Source organism: Lolium rigidum, chromosome 3 (assembly GCF_022539505.1).
Source record: "Lolium rigidum isolate FL_2022 chromosome 3, APGP_CSIRO_Lrig_0.1, whole genome shotgun sequence".
NCBI lineage: Eukaryota > Viridiplantae > Streptophyta > Magnoliopsida > Poales > Poaceae > Lolium > Lolium rigidum.
The window spans coordinates 363,257,536-363,274,852 of NC_061510.1; the positions used below are offsets into that span (position 1 = coordinate 363,257,536).

General features: G+C 43.2%; 3 protein-coding genes across 3 annotated transcripts; all 3 read right to left on the reverse strand.

Annotated features, from left to right (window-relative positions):
- Window positions 1–1,935: 1,935 nt before the first annotated feature.
- On the reverse strand, window positions 1,936–5,158 carry LOC124704187 (cathepsin B-like protease 2). Its single transcript, XM_047236427.1, has 11 exons — window positions 5,042–5,158; window positions 4,562–4,598; window positions 4,369–4,457; window positions 4,117–4,273; window positions 3,983–3,987; window positions 3,811–3,885; window positions 3,581–3,706; window positions 2,738–2,956; window positions 2,294–2,407; window positions 2,172–2,207; window positions 1,936–2,079 (listed from the first exon to the last, which is right to left on the reverse strand). The coding sequence occupies exons 1-11, from the start codon at window positions 5,108–5,110 to the stop codon at window positions 1,951–1,953; spliced, it is 1,056 nt and encodes a 351-aa protein (XP_047092383.1). The 5' UTR covers window positions 5,111–5,158; the 3' UTR covers window positions 1,936–1,950.
- A 2,839-nt stretch (window positions 5,159–7,997) lies between these two features.
- LOC124704186 (cathepsin B-like protease 3) lies at window positions 7,998–11,703 on the reverse strand. Its single transcript, XM_047236426.1, has 10 exons — window positions 11,574–11,703; window positions 11,389–11,469; window positions 11,145–11,301; window positions 11,001–11,005; window positions 10,827–10,901; window positions 10,591–10,716; window positions 9,699–9,917; window positions 8,546–8,659; window positions 8,422–8,457; window positions 7,998–8,350 (listed from the first exon to the last, which is right to left on the reverse strand). The coding sequence occupies exons 1-10, from the start codon at window positions 11,628–11,630 to the stop codon at window positions 8,222–8,224; spliced, it is 999 nt and encodes a 332-aa protein (XP_047092382.1). The 5' UTR covers window positions 11,631–11,703; the 3' UTR covers window positions 7,998–8,221.
- A 1,157-nt stretch (window positions 11,704–12,860) lies between these two features.
- Window positions 12,861–16,793, reverse strand: LOC124704185 (cathepsin B-like protease 2). The gene is made up of 11 exons (XM_047236424.1): window positions 16,614–16,793; window positions 15,890–15,928; window positions 15,703–15,783; window positions 15,458–15,614; window positions 15,313–15,317; window positions 15,137–15,211; window positions 14,916–15,041; window positions 13,932–14,150; window positions 13,424–13,537; window positions 13,304–13,339; window positions 12,861–13,204 (listed from the first exon to the last, which is right to left on the reverse strand). Exons 1-11 carry the CDS (start codon window positions 16,674–16,676, stop codon window positions 13,073–13,075), a joined length of 1,047 nt encoding a protein of 348 aa, XP_047092380.1. The 5' UTR covers window positions 16,677–16,793; the 3' UTR covers window positions 12,861–13,072.
- Between the last annotated feature and the right edge of the window lie 524 nt (window positions 16,794–17,317).

Here is a 17,317-nt window from a genome sequence, read left to right on the forward strand (position 1 = left end):
ACGTGTGGAAATGAAAAAAGATGATGAAGTGACCCGAGAAAGAAACTGGATATATTTAGTAAAAACTGGAATCGTCTATAGAGACATTGCAAGCGGGTATTTAGTAACTGGAAAACATTATTAGTAGAATCTGCGCTATGGACTGCATTGTCTGTTTGTAAATATCATGCCGAGAATATAAGTTCATGTTTCAAGAATAGCAAGCTATAGATCTAACAAGAATCATGTGTGGAGAAATAAGTAGGAAAAATCCCACCGTAAACATGAAATGACTCTGTTCAAGTAATTACGACCACAATAGTTTACTAAAAACTGATATTAAGTTAAGCAAGGCATGTAAAAAAATCCTACTATTCAAAAAGAAGGCAAAACATCCGCCTACTGGTAGATAGGAAAATCATTTTCAGAACTCAAATATTCCGTGCAAGACCATGAAAATACCTATTTACTAATGCGTGTCTGATAGAAAGAAAGATGACTACTCTGTGAGACTGCACGTCCAAATGTCCAATTCCGAATGGACAAAAGATATAAATATTCTAAAATTAATGCAATAAGCAGAGAGAGATTGAAACGAAGGCCGACAAAGCAAGACATGATACAAGGCAGAGATGGAAACTAGGTGGAGTGACAAGTTAGAGGGACACAAGAGAGAGAATCCTTGTTGACAAGAGAGAAAACAATCAAATTGTATTACACCTAATTGATATTAGACGGAAAAAGAGAGAAAAAGATTAAGGAGAAAGAAAGAATGAGAAGACTTTTGGTCCTCTTTGACATCAGAGAGAATGAAACTAAAGCCTAGTAAATCTCATGGAAGATGATACAAAAATAGAGTGAAAATAATATCAAAATGAAGTGTTAAACATTCATAACTCTTCATTCATGGTGGGTTCTGGGCATATTACCACCTTAATCTAAATATGCCCTCTCTTGTACAGTTTGGATCGTTTTGTTCCCTCTTGTTTAATGAAAAGGCAGTGCTCCCGCCGGTTGCTAAAAAAAAAACATTCATAACTAATAGACCAGATCAAAGATCTAAATTACTGCACAACGTCAATCTGTCCAGTTACATCTCGTCCTGTTACTGGGGACACCTTGATTTTTCTTGAACACCCATAGAAAAGCATAACTATTTTCCTAACTTGTAATGATACATACACGTACATGTGTGGTAACATGCAGAAAATCTCCTAAATCCCTTATACAATGGGGATAGTACGCGGATAATACATGAGAAGTATATATCACATTAACAAAAGGAATGATGTTGGGAGGGCGGAGAAGAAACGATGGAGGGTATTCTGGAGAAATTTAATTGGCAGTGAGAAAACAATATTTTGCTTCTTTGCATTGGCATTTGCAAGCTGGGTACCTTTGTACTTCCAAATACACAAGTATTCCCTTGAGATTAGGCCCACCTTTGTAGCATATTTCAGTTTTCATTACTTTTAAGCAATGTATTTGAAAATCTGATTTCTTATTGAATTTAACTATTTAATAATAAATGGCTATATGCATCAATCAATGCAGAGGCTGAGGGCCCCCTTATCGCTTTTTTTAACTATTTAATGCTGAGTCGCATATTCATTTGTACTTTCTTACAATAGTTTGTGTGCATGCTGTATGTTCTATTATTGCTTGTATCACCTCATCTTATTAGTGACTAGAAGTTCACAAAGTATGCTCAAGCTTCTCACGACTGAAAGCAGACCGAGAATTATTGTCAGCTGAGATGCATCTTAAATGTTCCTTAAAACAGTCCAGATCAACTTGGAAAACCAAAGAGGAACATATTTTTATTGATATTAATCCATTTTGTTTCTGAGAAAGTGTCACAACATATCAGCATTGGGATCATGTGCTACTGTACAGACTACACAATACACAATCCAGGAACCATTAAAGCTAATTTAAACGCTTCATTTGACATGCAGACCAGGGCGCTGTTCAAAGTGTAGCCGTTCCAGAGCCGCCGTCGTAGGTTATATCCATGTTCTTTGTCGAGGGCATACCAGCAACGACTCCTCCTTCAATGCCACATTCATTTGTACCCCTTATGATCTTGAAGTACCCGTCCTGCAAACCAAAAGTTATAATTAGCTGAACAAATGTTACTAACATTTACATTTACTGTATCACTTCAACAGTACACTATTTGGCACACTCACATCACCCCAGCCTCTGTTCCACTGATTTGCAAGAAGCTGAAAAGCAGAAGACGCAAAAAACATATTAGGACTTGATCATTGGTTGATAATAACTAGTGTAATATAGAGAATCAACAAGATACCCAGTAATCCTCGCCAGCATCACTGGTTCCCCATCCAATCAACTTGACGGCATGACCTCCCATCACGCCACCTGTGATGTGCTTGTATACTCCTGATTTGTAGTGTGCAAAGTCCTGGACGAAATTGCAGAATTAAATCAAACAACCCGAGAACAAATTCAGAGAACATTACAACAGTATTATATATTCCAGTTTGCTCATAAATGACTAGCTGTCTATCAAGTGCCAGTATTTATTTGTTCTTGTCTTACTACCATGTCCTTTCAGTTTTGTTAGAACTACAGGAGCCCTCTATTATTGAACATACTCTGTCCATTTCAACATAATAGCAGTATCTGCAACCCATGGCACCCCATTATTTCTGCTAAGCAACATCTCTTACTACCTTCGTAAAATAAAATTAAAACTCAGCAGTAGGAACATACTGAAAATACTAGAAACTACCTCATAAACTGTGAAAGCAACTTCTACAGGGCCATTTGTGTAGACCTCCGCCATGATGTCATGTGGATTAGATTTTACTTTGTATGCATTAACACTGAAATGCTTCTCTTGCTTCCACACTTGGTTCTGCACCTTGCATTTCTTTTCACATTTTGGTGTACTATAAGCAGGTTCACATCCGGGATGCTGGCAACCATCTTGATCAAAATATGGATCGCACTGCAAAACAGTGAGAAAGACTAAGGGTTAAGTGGTATGCCAATCAGTGTACTTGTACAACATACAGTAGGGAAGCCGTACTTACATAGAAAGTACTATTACTTAATACGAAAGAAGAGAAATCTAAAAAAGTCTAGCTAACAAAGCAGTCACCATAGGTTGAGAACTTTCAGCCATTCTAAGTCAGCAAAGAAAAGCCAAATATGTTCATTGACATGACTTTTCACGAAGATCAAGCGGAAATTTTCATAATGGTCCATCTATTTCATATTTGTGCTAAGATGCAAGAAAATTTCCAAATTTTGAACAGAAATACTTGTCTTGTCCCCCTCAAACAAAGTAGGGATGCATTTTCATTTATAAACGAGACACCGAAGACTAAAATATGCTCCTACTAGGCTACTAGCTGGCATTTAGCGCCATGAGATACATATGCACTAACTCAACTGTAAACTTTCTTCACAAACTGCAGAATTTCATTACAACGTGAATTAATAACTGATGATATATCCAGTTTTCATTGCATATTTTAACACCAAATAACTATCATTGTAGTAACACAGAAAAGTTATTCTTGGAGGATCAGAACATCCAAGAGGTACCAAGTAGAAGAGTAACATATACCTCGTCAGTCACAACACCACTCCGACGGAAGTACCGCCATGCACTGATAGGGTATCCTCCATTACAGCCTTGACCACACAGAAAACCACAGCAAGACACCAGGTCATTGACTGAAAGTGAGATGTTCTGCAAGGAGTGCACAAACAGCAGGATGGCCATGTAAGAAGAAGGACCAAACATGCCTGTTTAAAAGTAGTCTAAGAACAGGTGCATCATTCATATGTGCTCACCACGTTGAGATGAATGCAGAAACGATCCTGGAGACATTCCACAGCACCAAAGGCCCAACAAGAACCACAGTGACCCTGTCATCATCAACAAATACATAATAACTTGAGCATCTCGCAATGTTCGGTAAGCATCCATGGAGCTAACAAGTTAAGGTAGTGTGAATAGACTTACTTGATCTGTTGACGACAAATCATCGGATTCCAGGGTATTGCAAAAAAGAGAGGATATGGAGTCGGTAAAGGTATTCAAAACGATGGTTTCTGCTTGGAACTTGGGTCAACATTGAAATACCTAGTTAAACTTACCAAGTATGTTCCCAATTGTGCTGCAACCAGGCCATTGAGATCTAGCGTCAAACTCCGTTGGGAGATCTATTGATTTTGAATGAGTTTTGGTTGGAACACCAGCTAGTAAAGCTGGAGGCGTGGGCTTCACCCCCAGGATATGCTTAAACTGCTCAATCTGCACACAAGAGGATGATTCTGAGGTCAGCAAACAGAGAAGAAAAATGGTGCCTTGATGAGAACAACAACAGCAAGAGGGTGTTGATGTTTTACAGTATAATCCGCGAAGTAGGGGTTGTGTCCAGCAGTCCACCCGGCATTGGGATGCTCGTTGATCGTCTGAATGATGTCTTTCTGCGATAGTAGAACACCATACCCAGATGAGTAACACAAACAATAGAAAGATGCGGAGTGGATAGAAAGATGATGTAAATTTGAGTATGTGATTGAAATTGACCTGGATGATTCTTAAGAGAACCGTCTCCCTTGGCAGCTCCAGCTAGCTGCATGTACACACACAGATGTTATTCATATTTTGTTACGCTAAGTGCGTGGCGTAACATCATCTAGATTGATTCATTGATGCTACCAGGAGTGGGCATGTTTTCACCGGAACTAAAAACCAACGGAATCTATATCTATTTATTGTGTTTTACTACTTGTTAGGATCGCCAAAGAAAAAAAAGGATTGCACTTTATTTCAGAGCTAAAGCTTGTCAGAGAACGGCCGGCACACGCTAAGCTTCAGAGATTCGAGGCTCCAGACTACTACTGAGCTCGCGATCCTCAAAATTCGGGCAAACCGAAAACCGTTTGCACCAACTAATTTCCGCAAACTAACCAAATCCGTACAAGAAATTCACGCGTTTGACTTGTGACGGAAGAAGCAGTTAGTAACAGAGTAATGAGCAGACGTTGCGATGGGATCGGAGCAGAAGAGCCGAACCTGCGGCGCAGCGATGGCAGAGAGGATGACGAGCAGCGCGACCGGGAGCGCAAGGGAGGCGCGCCCCATCTTCTTCCCCGATCGGCAACGGAGGGAGAGGGGAACTCGACGAAAAGCAAGCAGCGGGAGTCGCTGGTTGGTTGCTTTGCTTCTCTTTCTCCTCGCCCGCCTACGCTGCCTTCTTTTTTTTTTTTTTGATTAAAAAATAGAAAGCCTACGCTGCCTTCTTTATTGGTTCCCGGACGCTACACCAGTCTGACTACGACACGATAGATATTTCCTGCCTTGATAGCATCTCCAGCCATTAGGGCATCTCCAACCGCGCGACCCAAACGGACGCGCTGTGCCGTCTATTTTGAGCCTTTGGGTCGTCGCCCGGACACGCGGACAGCGGCCCGCGTCCGCGTGTCCGTTTGGGTCGCGCGCTGCGTCCAACGCGCGGACGCATCGCATATTTGGACAAACACGAAAACAAAATGAAAATGGCAAATTTAGACGCTATTTGATTAAACATATGCCCTATTTTTGGGCAAATTTGTACATAGCCCTATTTTGGGCAAATAACTAACAAAAGAAGCCCCTATATGGGCTTTTAAATTTAAACTAAACCCTCTATTAGGGTTTGGTCGGCGGTGCGGTGGCCGCCGGTGCGCCGCCTAGCCCCTGTGGGCGTCGTCGGCGTCGTCGTCGTCGTGGACGACGTCCCCGGGCGGCGAGGCACTGTTGTGGCTCGACCGCGCCGCGGACTCCGGCCACGGAGACCACGGGGCCTCCTCCCGAGCCGAGTGGGGGTCCGGAGCGACCCGAGGATGCGGCGGCGCAATGAGCGGCGCCTCCTCCGACGGCGCTGCCGCCTCTCTCCGCGGGCGCGGCGCCTGGCCTCCTGGCGCCGCCTCTCCTCTGCGCGGCGCCTGGCCTCCTGCCGCCGCTGCTCCTCGCGGCGCTCCTCGTCGGCGCGACGCCTGGCCTCCTCCCGCCGCGCCGCTTCCTCCTCCTCCCGTCGCGCCTGGCGGGCCTGGGCGTAGAGCTCCCAGAGATCCGCGTCCTCCTCCGCCAGACGCGCCGCCTCCTCCATCTCGGACGTTCGAATGGCCGCCTGGAGGTGCGGCCATTTCTCGTCCTCCTCCGCCGCTGAGATGAGCAGCGCGGCGCGGAGGTCCGGGTCCTCCTCCGAGGACTCGGGCTTGGGCTCGAGCAGCAGCGGCGGCGGTTGCGGCAATGCCGCGCCGCCGCGGGTGGCCTCTCCGATGTGGAGGCCGCCTCGGTTTCCGCACGATGGCCGCAGCGCCGGCGGACGACGCCGCCTGCTGCTCGCCTCGTCGTCGTTGGCTCCGGCGAAAACTCGCTTCGGGGCCATGGCGGCGGTTTCGCTGCAGGACTGGAGTGGGGACTGGAGTGGAGGGCCAGATCCCCTCCAGTCCCCATTTAATACCCCCCGGGTCACCGACAGGTGGGCCCAAAGGAGACGAGGCGACGGACGCCCGGACGCGAGCGGACGGCGCGTGCCATCCGCGGGCACGCAAACCTAGCCCAGATTTGGGCCAGGTTTGGGTCGTTCCGGACGCCGCGGCCGTCCGCTTTTGCGGTGCGTCCCCGCGTTGGGCCGCGATTTTGTCCGGCTCGACCCATCCGGACGCGCGGGCGCGGGATGGGTCGCCCCGTTGGAGATGCCCTTACACTCCTCACACCCAAATCCAGCGATTAATAGATATTTTGATGTGGGGAGCGCAGAACTTTCAGCCGTTTTCCTAATTAGACGCCTGGAGATTGATGTTTTTGAGTTTAGTTTCACAAATAAACTCACAATTCAACGAATTTGATAAATTTTAGTCAATATTTAGCTTATTTTTACAAATAAACGTTACAGTTTAACAAAGCAAGCAAATAATTTGATAAGTTTTGAAACAAATCAAATGGAAACTAATTGATGTTGCCTCGAAGCCTTCATATGTGCTCCACCAAATCATCCGATGCATTGTGGAGTATGTGTAGAATATAAAAGAAAATATCAACAACCGTAATACTGAATTCATATAATGTAAATTTATTATAGTTTACGATGATTCTAATACTCTAGATTTAAAATTACAGATGCTAATATTTTTCCTTAAACATTCATTTAAATTTTACAAAGTTTGACCTGGACTAAACTTAAAACGCAATCTAATTATAAACGGAGGGAGTATGTGTAGAACCTATGCACCGGGATAAAGTTAGTGCTACCTTTGTTCTGTTCCAATGAATAAGCCATATAAATTTAGTCAGAAATCAAATCCTAGTAAGTTTAACTGAATATATAGAAAAACTATATTAACATCTATAACATTGAATAGATATATTATGAAAATATATTTATGGTAAATCTATTGATATTGATTTGGCATCGTAAATATTCATATTTTTGTCTATGGCATTGGTCAAAGTTAGATGTCGTTGACTTTTGAGTAAATTCATAAGCCTAATTCATTGGAACACAGGGAGTACTAAATTGACTAATAAAACGTTGGTATGTGCCATAAACTTTATACTGCCATTTGAAACTTCTAAATATGAATCTAATCATATCAATTTTGTACGACATAACTACATAAGTAAGGTCTAATTCTGGTCAAAAAGTTAAAATTTGATAAGTGTGCTCGTCTCCAAAAAGGGAGGGTGCATGAGTATTTTTTTTCTTGGATTCAGAGCTGAATAAAATTCGATATAATCGGAGACGGGTGGACTCAGACTTGAAAAAAAAAAGTCGGATACATACTCTGATAAGCGTTCTGTTGAACAAGGCAGAAAAATAAAAACAGGTTTCTCACTAGAAAACAAGACGTGGTGTGCTATACCCTCCTAATATCCCGAAATTAACCTTCCACGCATTTATCTCTTCCTCGAAAAAGGGAGATTTTTATGGATAGCCTTGCCATTGGTAGGTCTTGAGTTTGGCAAACCAAAGATGAACATAAAGTTTCGGAAGAAATGGCAGCCGCAAGTTTTAATTGATATTATTGCATCATGTTTCTGAACAAGTGCTGTGATTTCAACAACATAGTATCAGCATTGTGAACGTGTGCTACTGTACTCCAACGGAGTACCAAGTACACAAATCCTGGAACCATCTAAGCTGATAATTTGTCCGCTTCATTTGACATGCAAATATCAATTTCCACCTGCCAATGCGCTGTTCAAACTTCAGAGTATAGCAGTTCCAACTGTGCTGCCACGATTTCCGACGATGTTCTTTGTCGATGGCATACCAGCAACAACCTCTTGTTCAATGCCACATTCATTCTTGCCCCTTATGATCTTGAAGTACCCATCCTACAATGCCAAAATCTATTAATTACCCAAATACATGCGCTATATTGAAGAAAAAAACTTATCGCACTCACATCACCCCAGCCTCTGTTCCACTGATTTGCAAGAAGCTGAAAAGCAGAAGACGAAAGAAAGCATATTAGGACTTGATCGTGGGTAAATAAATAGTGTGATGTAGAGAATTAATAGGATACCCACCCAGTAATCCTCGCCAGCATCACTGGTTCCCCATCCAATCAACTTGACGGCATGACCTCCCACCACACCACCTGTGATGTGCTTGTATACTCCTGTTTTGTAGTGCGCCAAGTCCTAGAGGAAATTGCAGAAGTAAACCAGCACTTTGAGTATATGATAGAATTTGTAGTCTTATGAAAGTAATCACAGAGCATATGAGATGTGCATTAGATGATAGCAAAGCGTGAAACAATAATATACTCCCTCTGTTCCATTCTATAGTGCCTATTGTTTTTTGGCACGGAAATTAGCGCAAGAGTATTTTGTACACAAGACCCCTAGCTGAACGATTTGAGATCAACGTAAAATTTGGGAAATCCATATCTTCCTAACTTACCATAACAATTTTGGGAGCTGAACGGGGAGGGGGTAATTGAAAAAAGGTAAGCTAAAACCTTATATTCTGAAACAAATGCCAAAAATCTATAGGCACTATAAAAAGGAACGGAGGGAGTAGTATTTTATATTAAGTATGCACATTAGAGTATATGTACGTGTTCTGGCATTGATAGCATAGCAATTGCCAGCCAGATTAAACAAATAGGGGCCAGATTAAACAATTAGGGAAAAATAGAGCAACCAGAGTTAGTTTGTGTCAGAGTCAAAGGTCTCTTACTACCTCTGGTCATGTTTAATCGACGCGAGGTAAGCACGTCCGTAGGCTACTTTCTCTAGGCACCCACATCAATTTAATCTGAATGGAGGGAGTAGTTGTGTACTGCAAGTCTTGGAGTCGGTTTGTGCACCAGGTCTCTGGCGCCTGGACTTCCTATAAGAGAATGTGTATCCCGTGTGTTTTAGGGCAAGCAATAAAAATCCCGTATCTTCTATGTGCTCTTCCTGGTCCCTCTGGGTTCTCTCCATCCCTAACCCCTGCTGTCGCATCTAATTACCGGCAACGGCGCCTAGACGCAGAGGACTTTTCCTAGTGTCATGTTATTTCTAAGGTCTTATTCAGGTTCAGCTTTTCAAAACGTTGTTATACTCTGTTAAAATACATTTCAAAGTAAGAGCAGAAATTTCGACCCATACTTCCACCATGTCTTCTGCTAACATACATTTTTACAGCCTTGATAAAATACACATCAAACATCTAATATCGAATCAAAGTTACCTCATAAACTGTGAAAGCAACTTCCACGGGGCCATTTTCGTAGACCTCTGCCATGATGTCATGTGGATCAGAGTTTACAAAGTATCCATCCATGCTGAAATGTTTCTTTTCCTGCCAAACTTGGTTCTGCACCTTGCATTTCTTTTCACATGCGGGTGTAGGATAATTAGGTTCGCATCCAGGATGCTTGCAGCCAACCTGGTCAAAGTATGGATCGCACTGCAAGACAGTGATTTTTATAAGGATTTGTGGTATGCTCAGCTGAGTCTTCTTTACAAGAAACATTAGGGAAGAGCCCTAGTTAAATAAAAAATATAACTAGAGTACATAATATGAAAAAACTACATAGTTAGGAAGAGAAAAGAGAAATTCTAAAAATTGTAGCTTGACAAAGTCACCCCATAGGTGGAGAACTTTCAGATAGGTTTTCTATGATTTTTACAAGAGCTTTCTTGAAAATCAAGCAGAGATCTTTATGATCGTTCATCTACTTCATGTTGTGCGCTAAGCTACTAACAAATTTCCAAAATTTGAAAAAGAGCCACTTGTATTGTCACCCAAAAACACATATTATGCTGTGCTTGAACTAAGTTGGGTGAATTTGCAATTAGTAAGGAAATACTGAAGACTATAAGATGCTCCTGTTAAATTGAACACTGTTGGAATTTAGCACTCACTTTACCGTTAAGTCTCCGGAACCAGAAAAAATATCATTTACAGAGTGCATTAATGATTAATACCTCCAGTTTCAATTATATTGTCTTGACACATTCAGTAACACCAGCCATTGAAGTTAGAACTTCGAACACAGAGAAGTTATTCATAATAATAGGACTGCTCTTGGAGTATCAGAACATTGAAGTGGAAAAAAGTACTATAGCGTAAGCTATACCTCGTCGGTAACAACACCATTCTCAACGAAGTATTGCCATGCACTGATAGGATATCCTCCATCACAACCATCGCCACACAAAAACCCACAGCAAGCCACTAGGTCATTGACAGAAAGTGAAATGTTCTGCAAGAAGTACACATAGCAGGTTGGTTGTGTAAGGAAAGGACCAAACATGCCTGTTTTTTTTTGAAAAAAAAGTCACGAGAATAGGCAGATCGTCCATAGGCACTCACTATGCTTTGATGAATGCAGAAACGATCTTGCAGACACTCTACAGCACCAAAAGCCCAACAGGCACCACAGTGACCCTGCCATTGTTAACCAATACATACTATCTTGAGCATCTTCAATCTTTCGGTAAGAACACATGGAGCAAATGATGTAAGGTAGTGTGGGTATAGACTTACTTGATCTGCTCATGAGAATCACCGTTTCCGAGGTGTTGGAAAGAAAAGCCAAGGCAATGAAGCGAGTCAGTGTAATCACAACGAAGTAGAACCGATATTTGGTTGAAAGTGGGTCAACATAAAAGTTAATCTAGCTGAACTCACCAAGTATGTTCCCAATTGTGCTGCAAGCGGGCCATTGAGATCTAGCGTCGAACTCCTTTGGGAGCTCCTTTGATTTTGAATAAGTTTTGGTTGGAACACCAGCTCGTAAACCTGGAGGTGTAGGTTTCACTCCCAGGATATGCTTAAATTGCTCAATCTGCACACACGAGGATGATTCTGAGGTCAGCAAACAGAGAAAAAAATTGTTCCTTGATGACAACAACAAGAGGGTGTTGATGTTTACAGTATAGTTGGCCAAGGAGGGATTGTGTCCAGCAGTCCACCCAGCATTGGGATGCTTGTTGACCGTCTCTATGATGTCTTCCTGTGACAGCACAACACCATACCATACCATGATGGTAATGCAAACAATAGAGGATGGGAGGTAGACAGAAAGATGATGCCAATTTGAGGGAGATTAAAAGTGACCTGGATGATTCTTAGGGAATTGTCTCTGCTCACTGCTCCAACCAGCTGCATCAACATACATACACATGTTATTCATATGTTGAAGCAAATATAGATGTGTTTCAGTCAACTTTCCTTGATGCTATTAGGAATTTAGGAGTGAGCTAGTGGGTGCTGGCCATGTACAGTTCTTTTTTTTTAGTTCTTCTTTTGGTTTTCCTTTGGCCTTTGCCTTGTACAGTTGATATCTTCTAATATATTATGATGACACACGCCAATTTTTTTTTTTTTTTTTTTTGCCTGAGCTTATTTTCACCCAAGCCCAAAAACAGGCTATCAGGTCTATAATTTGTACGGTTTCCAGTGTTAGGATTTATTTTCCTTTTTGTTCTGCGCCAAAAAAATTAAGGGATGGAACTTATTTCAGAGCTATTCGATTTTCAGTGTTGGCATCAAGCTCATCAGAGGAAGGCACTCCTCCGTTGTTGGCCCGTAATCGGCAAGGGAGTCCTCTGCCGCGCTGCGGGTCCCAGCGCCGTCGCAACACCGGCATCCGGTGCCGGAGGGCAGCATGCGCGCGACTGTGGCCGGTTCGCGCTTCTCCATCAACGTTCGACACACATTAAACTTCGAGATTCGAAGCTCCAGACTAGGGGCAACTAGCGCTGGCGATCCTCAAACTTTCAGCAAACCGAAATACGTTACGAGCTAATTTCCGCGAAATAGATAACGAACCAATCCGGATCTTTGCGACGAATTTGTGACACTAAACGGATTGACGAGACGAGCAGAGTGGAGATGGGATCGGAGGTGGAGAACTGGAGAAGAACCGAACCTGCGTAGAAGAAGCAGCGGCGGCGGAGAGGACGACGAGCAGCAGAAGCGAGGCGCCCCTCATCTTCCCCGATCGGCAACGGAGTGAGGGAGGAATCAGAGGAGTAGAAGCAAGCAGGAGGAGTACCTGCTTTGCTTCTCCAGCCCGACCACGCTGCCTTTTGTATCCACAAGCAACAAGGGTGTGTGCAGTGAAGGATTTAATAAGACTTCACCAATTTGAAGGTTGGTAACGATGATTGTTATACTCTGCACTTATCTGCACTACATATCTGCACTACAGCAAATACATGCGTACTGCAGATGTAAACTGAAAATGCAGTCTGCAGATCAAATTGCACCGATTTCACTCATAGCATATCTGCATATGTGCACCGTCAGGGCCCAGGCCTCAAAGTGGATTCTTCCTTTCCACAGTACCGGCAACCATGTGCGTCTCAATGCAGATGAATTTGGCAAACCAAACACATGGAGTTTCCAAGGAAATGGCAGCAGTATGATTTTATTGATATTATTGCTTTTTTTCTTCTTTCAGAACAAGTGTTGTGATTTCAACAACATATCAGCATTGGAACGTGTGGCACGGTACCAAATACACAATCCTGGAACCACCACAGCTATTTTTTACCCGCTACATTTGGCATGCTAATTCCACCAGCATCTGAGGTCAAGACGCTGTTCAAACTTCAAAGTATAGCAGTTCCAAAACCGCTGCTGCCATGGTCGCCGGCCGTGTTCTTTGTCGATGGCATGCCAGCAACGACATCTTCTTCAATGCCACATTCATTCGTGCCTCTTATGATCTTGAAGTAGCCATCCTGCAATGCGCCACAAAGAAAATTTTATTAATCAGCAAAACACATGTTACTAGTATTCATTCTTGCATTTAAGTAATACAGGGTGTTTGTCACACTCACATCACCCCAGCCTCTGTTCCACTGGTTTGCAAGAAGCTGAAAAGCAGAAGTCGGAAGGAAACATATTAGGACTTGATCATTGGTTAGTAAACAGTGTACTATAGAGGATTAACAAGATACCCAGTAATCCTCGCCCGCATCACTGGTTCCCCATCCAATCAACTTGACGGCATGACCTCCCATCTCGTCACCTGTGACGTGCTTGTATACTCCTGATTTGTAGTGTGCAAAGTCCTGAAGGAAATGCAGAATTAAATCAGCACTCCAAGATACAAAATATATCATTTTACTTTTGATGATACAGTCTGAAGTCCACATATAACCACGAAGAATACTAGTTAGATGACTAGCTAACTGAAACAAATTCGAAATTTGCAAGATAACAACAATATGTCATATTTCAGTATGCTCACTAGACTCACTAGAGTAGAGTATGCATGTTTTGTTTCTCTCTTTTCTACTGCTGTGTTCTTTCCAAGGTTTTATTCAGATCTACAGCTTTCAAAGCTTTTTTTATAACCTGCCTATGCATTTCAAAGTAATAGCAGTAGGTTATTTCGAGCCATACTCAACACTTAGTAAAATACACGCCAACGTCAGAACTAGGCCAATATCAAATCAAATTTACCTCATAAACTGTGAAAGAGACTTCTACAGGGCCATTCTTGTAGACCTCTGCCATGATGTCATGTGGATCAGACTTTACTCTGTATGCATTGACGCTGAAATGTTTCTTTTGCTCCCAAATCTGGTTCTGCACCTTGCATTTCTTTTCACACACAGGTGTATCATAGGCAGGTTCACAACCAGGATGTTGGCAGCCCTCCTGATCAAAGTATGGATCACACTGCAAGACATTGATTTTTATAAGGGTTAGTGGTGCGTTGAGCTGAGTCTTTTTTACAAGAAATATATAGGGGAAAGTCCTAGTTAAACAAACCTATAATTAAATAATATGAACAAACGTGGAGTTTGGAAGAGAAAAGAGAAAATTTGAAAAATTATAGCTAGACAAAGCCGCCCCATAAGGTGGAGATACTCCAACTTTCAGCTAGGTTTTAAATGTTTTCAGAGGAACTTTTTTAAAGATCTAGCAGAAGTCTTTATGATCGTTCATCTACTTCATGTTGTGTTCTACGCTTTTGAGTTTTCTTATAAACATTATTTCAAGAAAACTCAAAAGCATTGCATCACTATGCATTGTAGAAGAAAATATGTACATGCCCAAAAAAGACCACACCCCCAAACATTGTTTGTGGAGCGTTGTTCGAAAAATAAACTATCCTGAACCAATTTGGGATGAATTAGCAATTAAGTCAGGAAACACTAAAGACTATGATATGCTCTGCTCCCACTAGTCCCTGATTTGGAGGTTTAAATATACACTTTTAGCATGCACTAACTCAACTGTTAAATTTCTTAACATACAAAGGAATTTTATTTGCAGAGTGCATTAATAATTAATTTAACAACCAATTTTCACTATATGTTTTTGATATATTCAGTAATACCAACCATTGTAGTTAGAGCACAGAAAAGTTATTTGTAACAATAGGACTGCTTTTAGAGGATCAGAACATTGAAGTTGTAGAAACTAGAGAGTAAGCTATACCTCCTCAGTAACCACACCCTCCTTAACGAAGTATCGCCACGCGCTGATAGGATATCCTCCATCACAACCATCACCACACATAAAACCACAGCAAGCCACTAGGTCGTTGGCAGAAAGTGAAATGTTCTGCAAGGAATAGAAATAGCAGGTGGGTTATGCAAGGAAAGGACCAAATATGCCTGTTTGAAAAATAGACCTGAGAATAGGCAGATCGTCCTCACAATGTTCTGATGAATGCAGAAACGATCTTGCAGACACTCCACAGCACCAAAAGCCCAGCAGGAACCACAGTGACCCTGCAATTGTTAACCAATACATACTACCTTGAGCATCTTCAATACTTTAGAAAGCACACATGCATGGAGCTAACGATGTAAGGTAGTGTGCGTAGACTTACTTGATCTGCTCACGAAAATCAGCGTTTTCCAAGGCATTGGGGAAAAAAACCCAGAGGAAATGAAGTGAGTCAGTGTAATCAAAACGATGTGGAACCGATTTATGTTTGAAAGTGGGTCGACATTAAGTTATGTAGTTGAACTTACCAAGTATGTTCCCAATAGTGCTGCAACTAGACCACTTAGTTCTGGCGTCGAACTCCTTGGGAAGCACCTCTGACCTTGGGTAAGTTTTGGTTGGAACACCAGCAAGTAAGCCCGGAGGTGTGGGCTTCACTCCCAGGATATGCTTAAATTGCTCAACCTGTACACAAGAGGATGATTTTGATGTCAGCAAACAGATAACAGAAATGGCTGGTTAATGACAGCAGCAAGAGGGTGTTGATATTTACAGTATAGTCCGCCAAGGCGGGATTGTGTCCAGCAGTCCACCCGGCATTGGGATGGTTGTTGATCGTCTCTATGATGTCTTTCTGTGACAGTACAACAGCATACCATGCCATGATGGTTAGTACAAACAACAGAAAATGAGGAGGAGTAGGCAGAAAGAATGTCAACTTGAGGGGTGATTAAACTGACCTGCAGAACTTTCAAGTCTCCGTTTGCTGCTGCAACGAGCTGCGTGTACATACAAACACATGTTATTCGTATGCTTAAGAAAATGTAGATGTGATTCGTGCGTACGTACATATGTTTATCCGTATCATATGTTGAAGCAAATATAGATGTGATTCAGCCAAGTGCGTAATATCATCATTTGTTCTACAAGGGGTGGGCATATTTTTTTATCCAAGCCGAAAACTTCACCTATTTGTTCGCTGTGTCAGTCTTACCTCTGCGCCACAAAGAAACAAAGAAGGTTCGAAGTCTATTTCAGAGCTATTCGATTTTCAGTGTCGGCAACAAGCTCATCCGACGGAGGCGCTCCCCCGTTGGCTAGCTATCGAGCTCCAGCACCGCGCTGGTGCCCCCACCTCCGGGTGTCCCAGCGTCGTCGCAACACAGGCATCCGGTGCCGGAGGGCAGCATGCGTGCGACCGGGGCTGATTCGCGATTCCCCAAGGACGGTCGGCACTCGGCACGCATTAAGCCATTAAGCTTCCGAGATTCGAAGCTCCAGACTAACTAGAGAGAAAGAGAACTAGAGCTAGCGATCCTCAAAATCTCAGCAACCCGAAAACAGTTACGAACTAATCTCCGCGAACAAGGTAACGGACAAATCGGGATCTTTTTGCGAAGAGTTTGACTTCCCAAAGCATGAGCACTAACTGAGTAAGTAACGAGCAGAGTTGGCGATGGGAACCTGCGGGGCAGCAGCAGCTGCGGCGGAGAGGACGACGAGCAGCAGAAGCGAGGCGCCCCTCATCTTCCCCGATCGGCAAAGGAGGATGGAGGAAGCAAAGCTAGCTAGCAGGAGGAGGAGTAGCTGCTGGGTTGCTGCCTTGCTTCTCCACCCCGACCTCGCGGCCTATTTTATTGGCTCCCGGGATGGTGGTGGAGGTGAGGCGGGCGCAGACGCTACGGCCTACGGTTCGGCTGTCAGTCAGGCTACGATACGGTGAAGATGACGACGGTGACCACCGATCTTTTCTCTCTCTCTCTCTCTCTCTCTCTCTCTCTGTGCCTTGGGAGTGACGCGCGCGGCCATGATCCCGTTCCGTTCCGTTCCGTTTCCTGGCCAATCGCGCTTCCTTGCGTGAAGCATCGCGAGTGCGGCCACGCCGGAACCAACTACGGAGCAGTTGAATATTCAAGATTCGCCCATACGTTGCCGTTGCTTCAATGTTGTAGTAGGAGGAGGAGTTTATTTATTTTTTAGGAGTAGCATAATACGAGTACTATCGGTTTCATGAAGCACGCCACCGTATAAATCGAGCCGTGCACATTTGCAACACCTAGCGCATCTTGTGCCTGGCATTTGCCCTAGATCATGATAATCCAGTTTGCCTAGACAAATTTTGACATTTACCATTGACCGCCTAATTCTTGTCTAGTAGAACAACTCAA

Excerpts from the sequence above, each read along its gene's own strand:
- LOC124704187 (XM_047236427.1), bottom strand. The coding sequence starts at position 5,110 with ATGGGGCGCGCCTCCCTTGCGCTCCCGGTCGCGCTGCTCGTCATCCTC. Across the intron at positions 3,707-3,810 it reads TCTGCATTCATCTCAACGTG|AACATCTCACTTTCAGTCAA; the intron begins GTGAGCACATAT and ends CACTCCTTGCAG. Across the intron at positions 2,080-2,171 it reads GGAACAGAGGCTGGGGTGAT|GACGGGTACTTCAAGATCAT; the intron begins GTGAGTGTGCCA and ends TTTGGTTTGCAG.
- LOC124704186 (XM_047236426.1), bottom strand. The coding sequence starts at position 11,630 with ATGTTGATGCAGCTGGTTGGAGCAGTGAGCAGAGACAATTCCCTAAGA. Across the intron at positions 11,302-11,388 it reads CCTCCTTGGCCAACTATACT|ATTGAGCAATTTAAGCATAT; the intron begins GTAAACATCAAC and ends TCGTGTGTGCAG. Across the intron at positions 10,717-10,826 it reads TCTGCATTCATCAAAGCATA|AACATTTCACTTTCTGTCAA; the intron begins GTGAGTGCCTAT and ends TACTTCTTGCAG.
- LOC124704185 (XM_047236424.1), bottom strand. The coding sequence starts at position 16,676 with ATGAGGGGCGCCTCGCTTCTGCTGCTCGTCGTCCTCTCCGCCGCAGCT. Across the intron at positions 15,615-15,702 it reads CCGCCTTGGCGGACTATACT|GTTGAGCAATTTAAGCATAT; the intron begins GTAAATATCAAC and ends TCTTGTGTACAG. Across the intron at positions 14,151-14,915 it reads AGGGTGTGGTTACTGAGGAG|TGTGATCCATACTTTGATCA; the intron begins GTATAGCTTACT and ends AATGTCTTGCAG.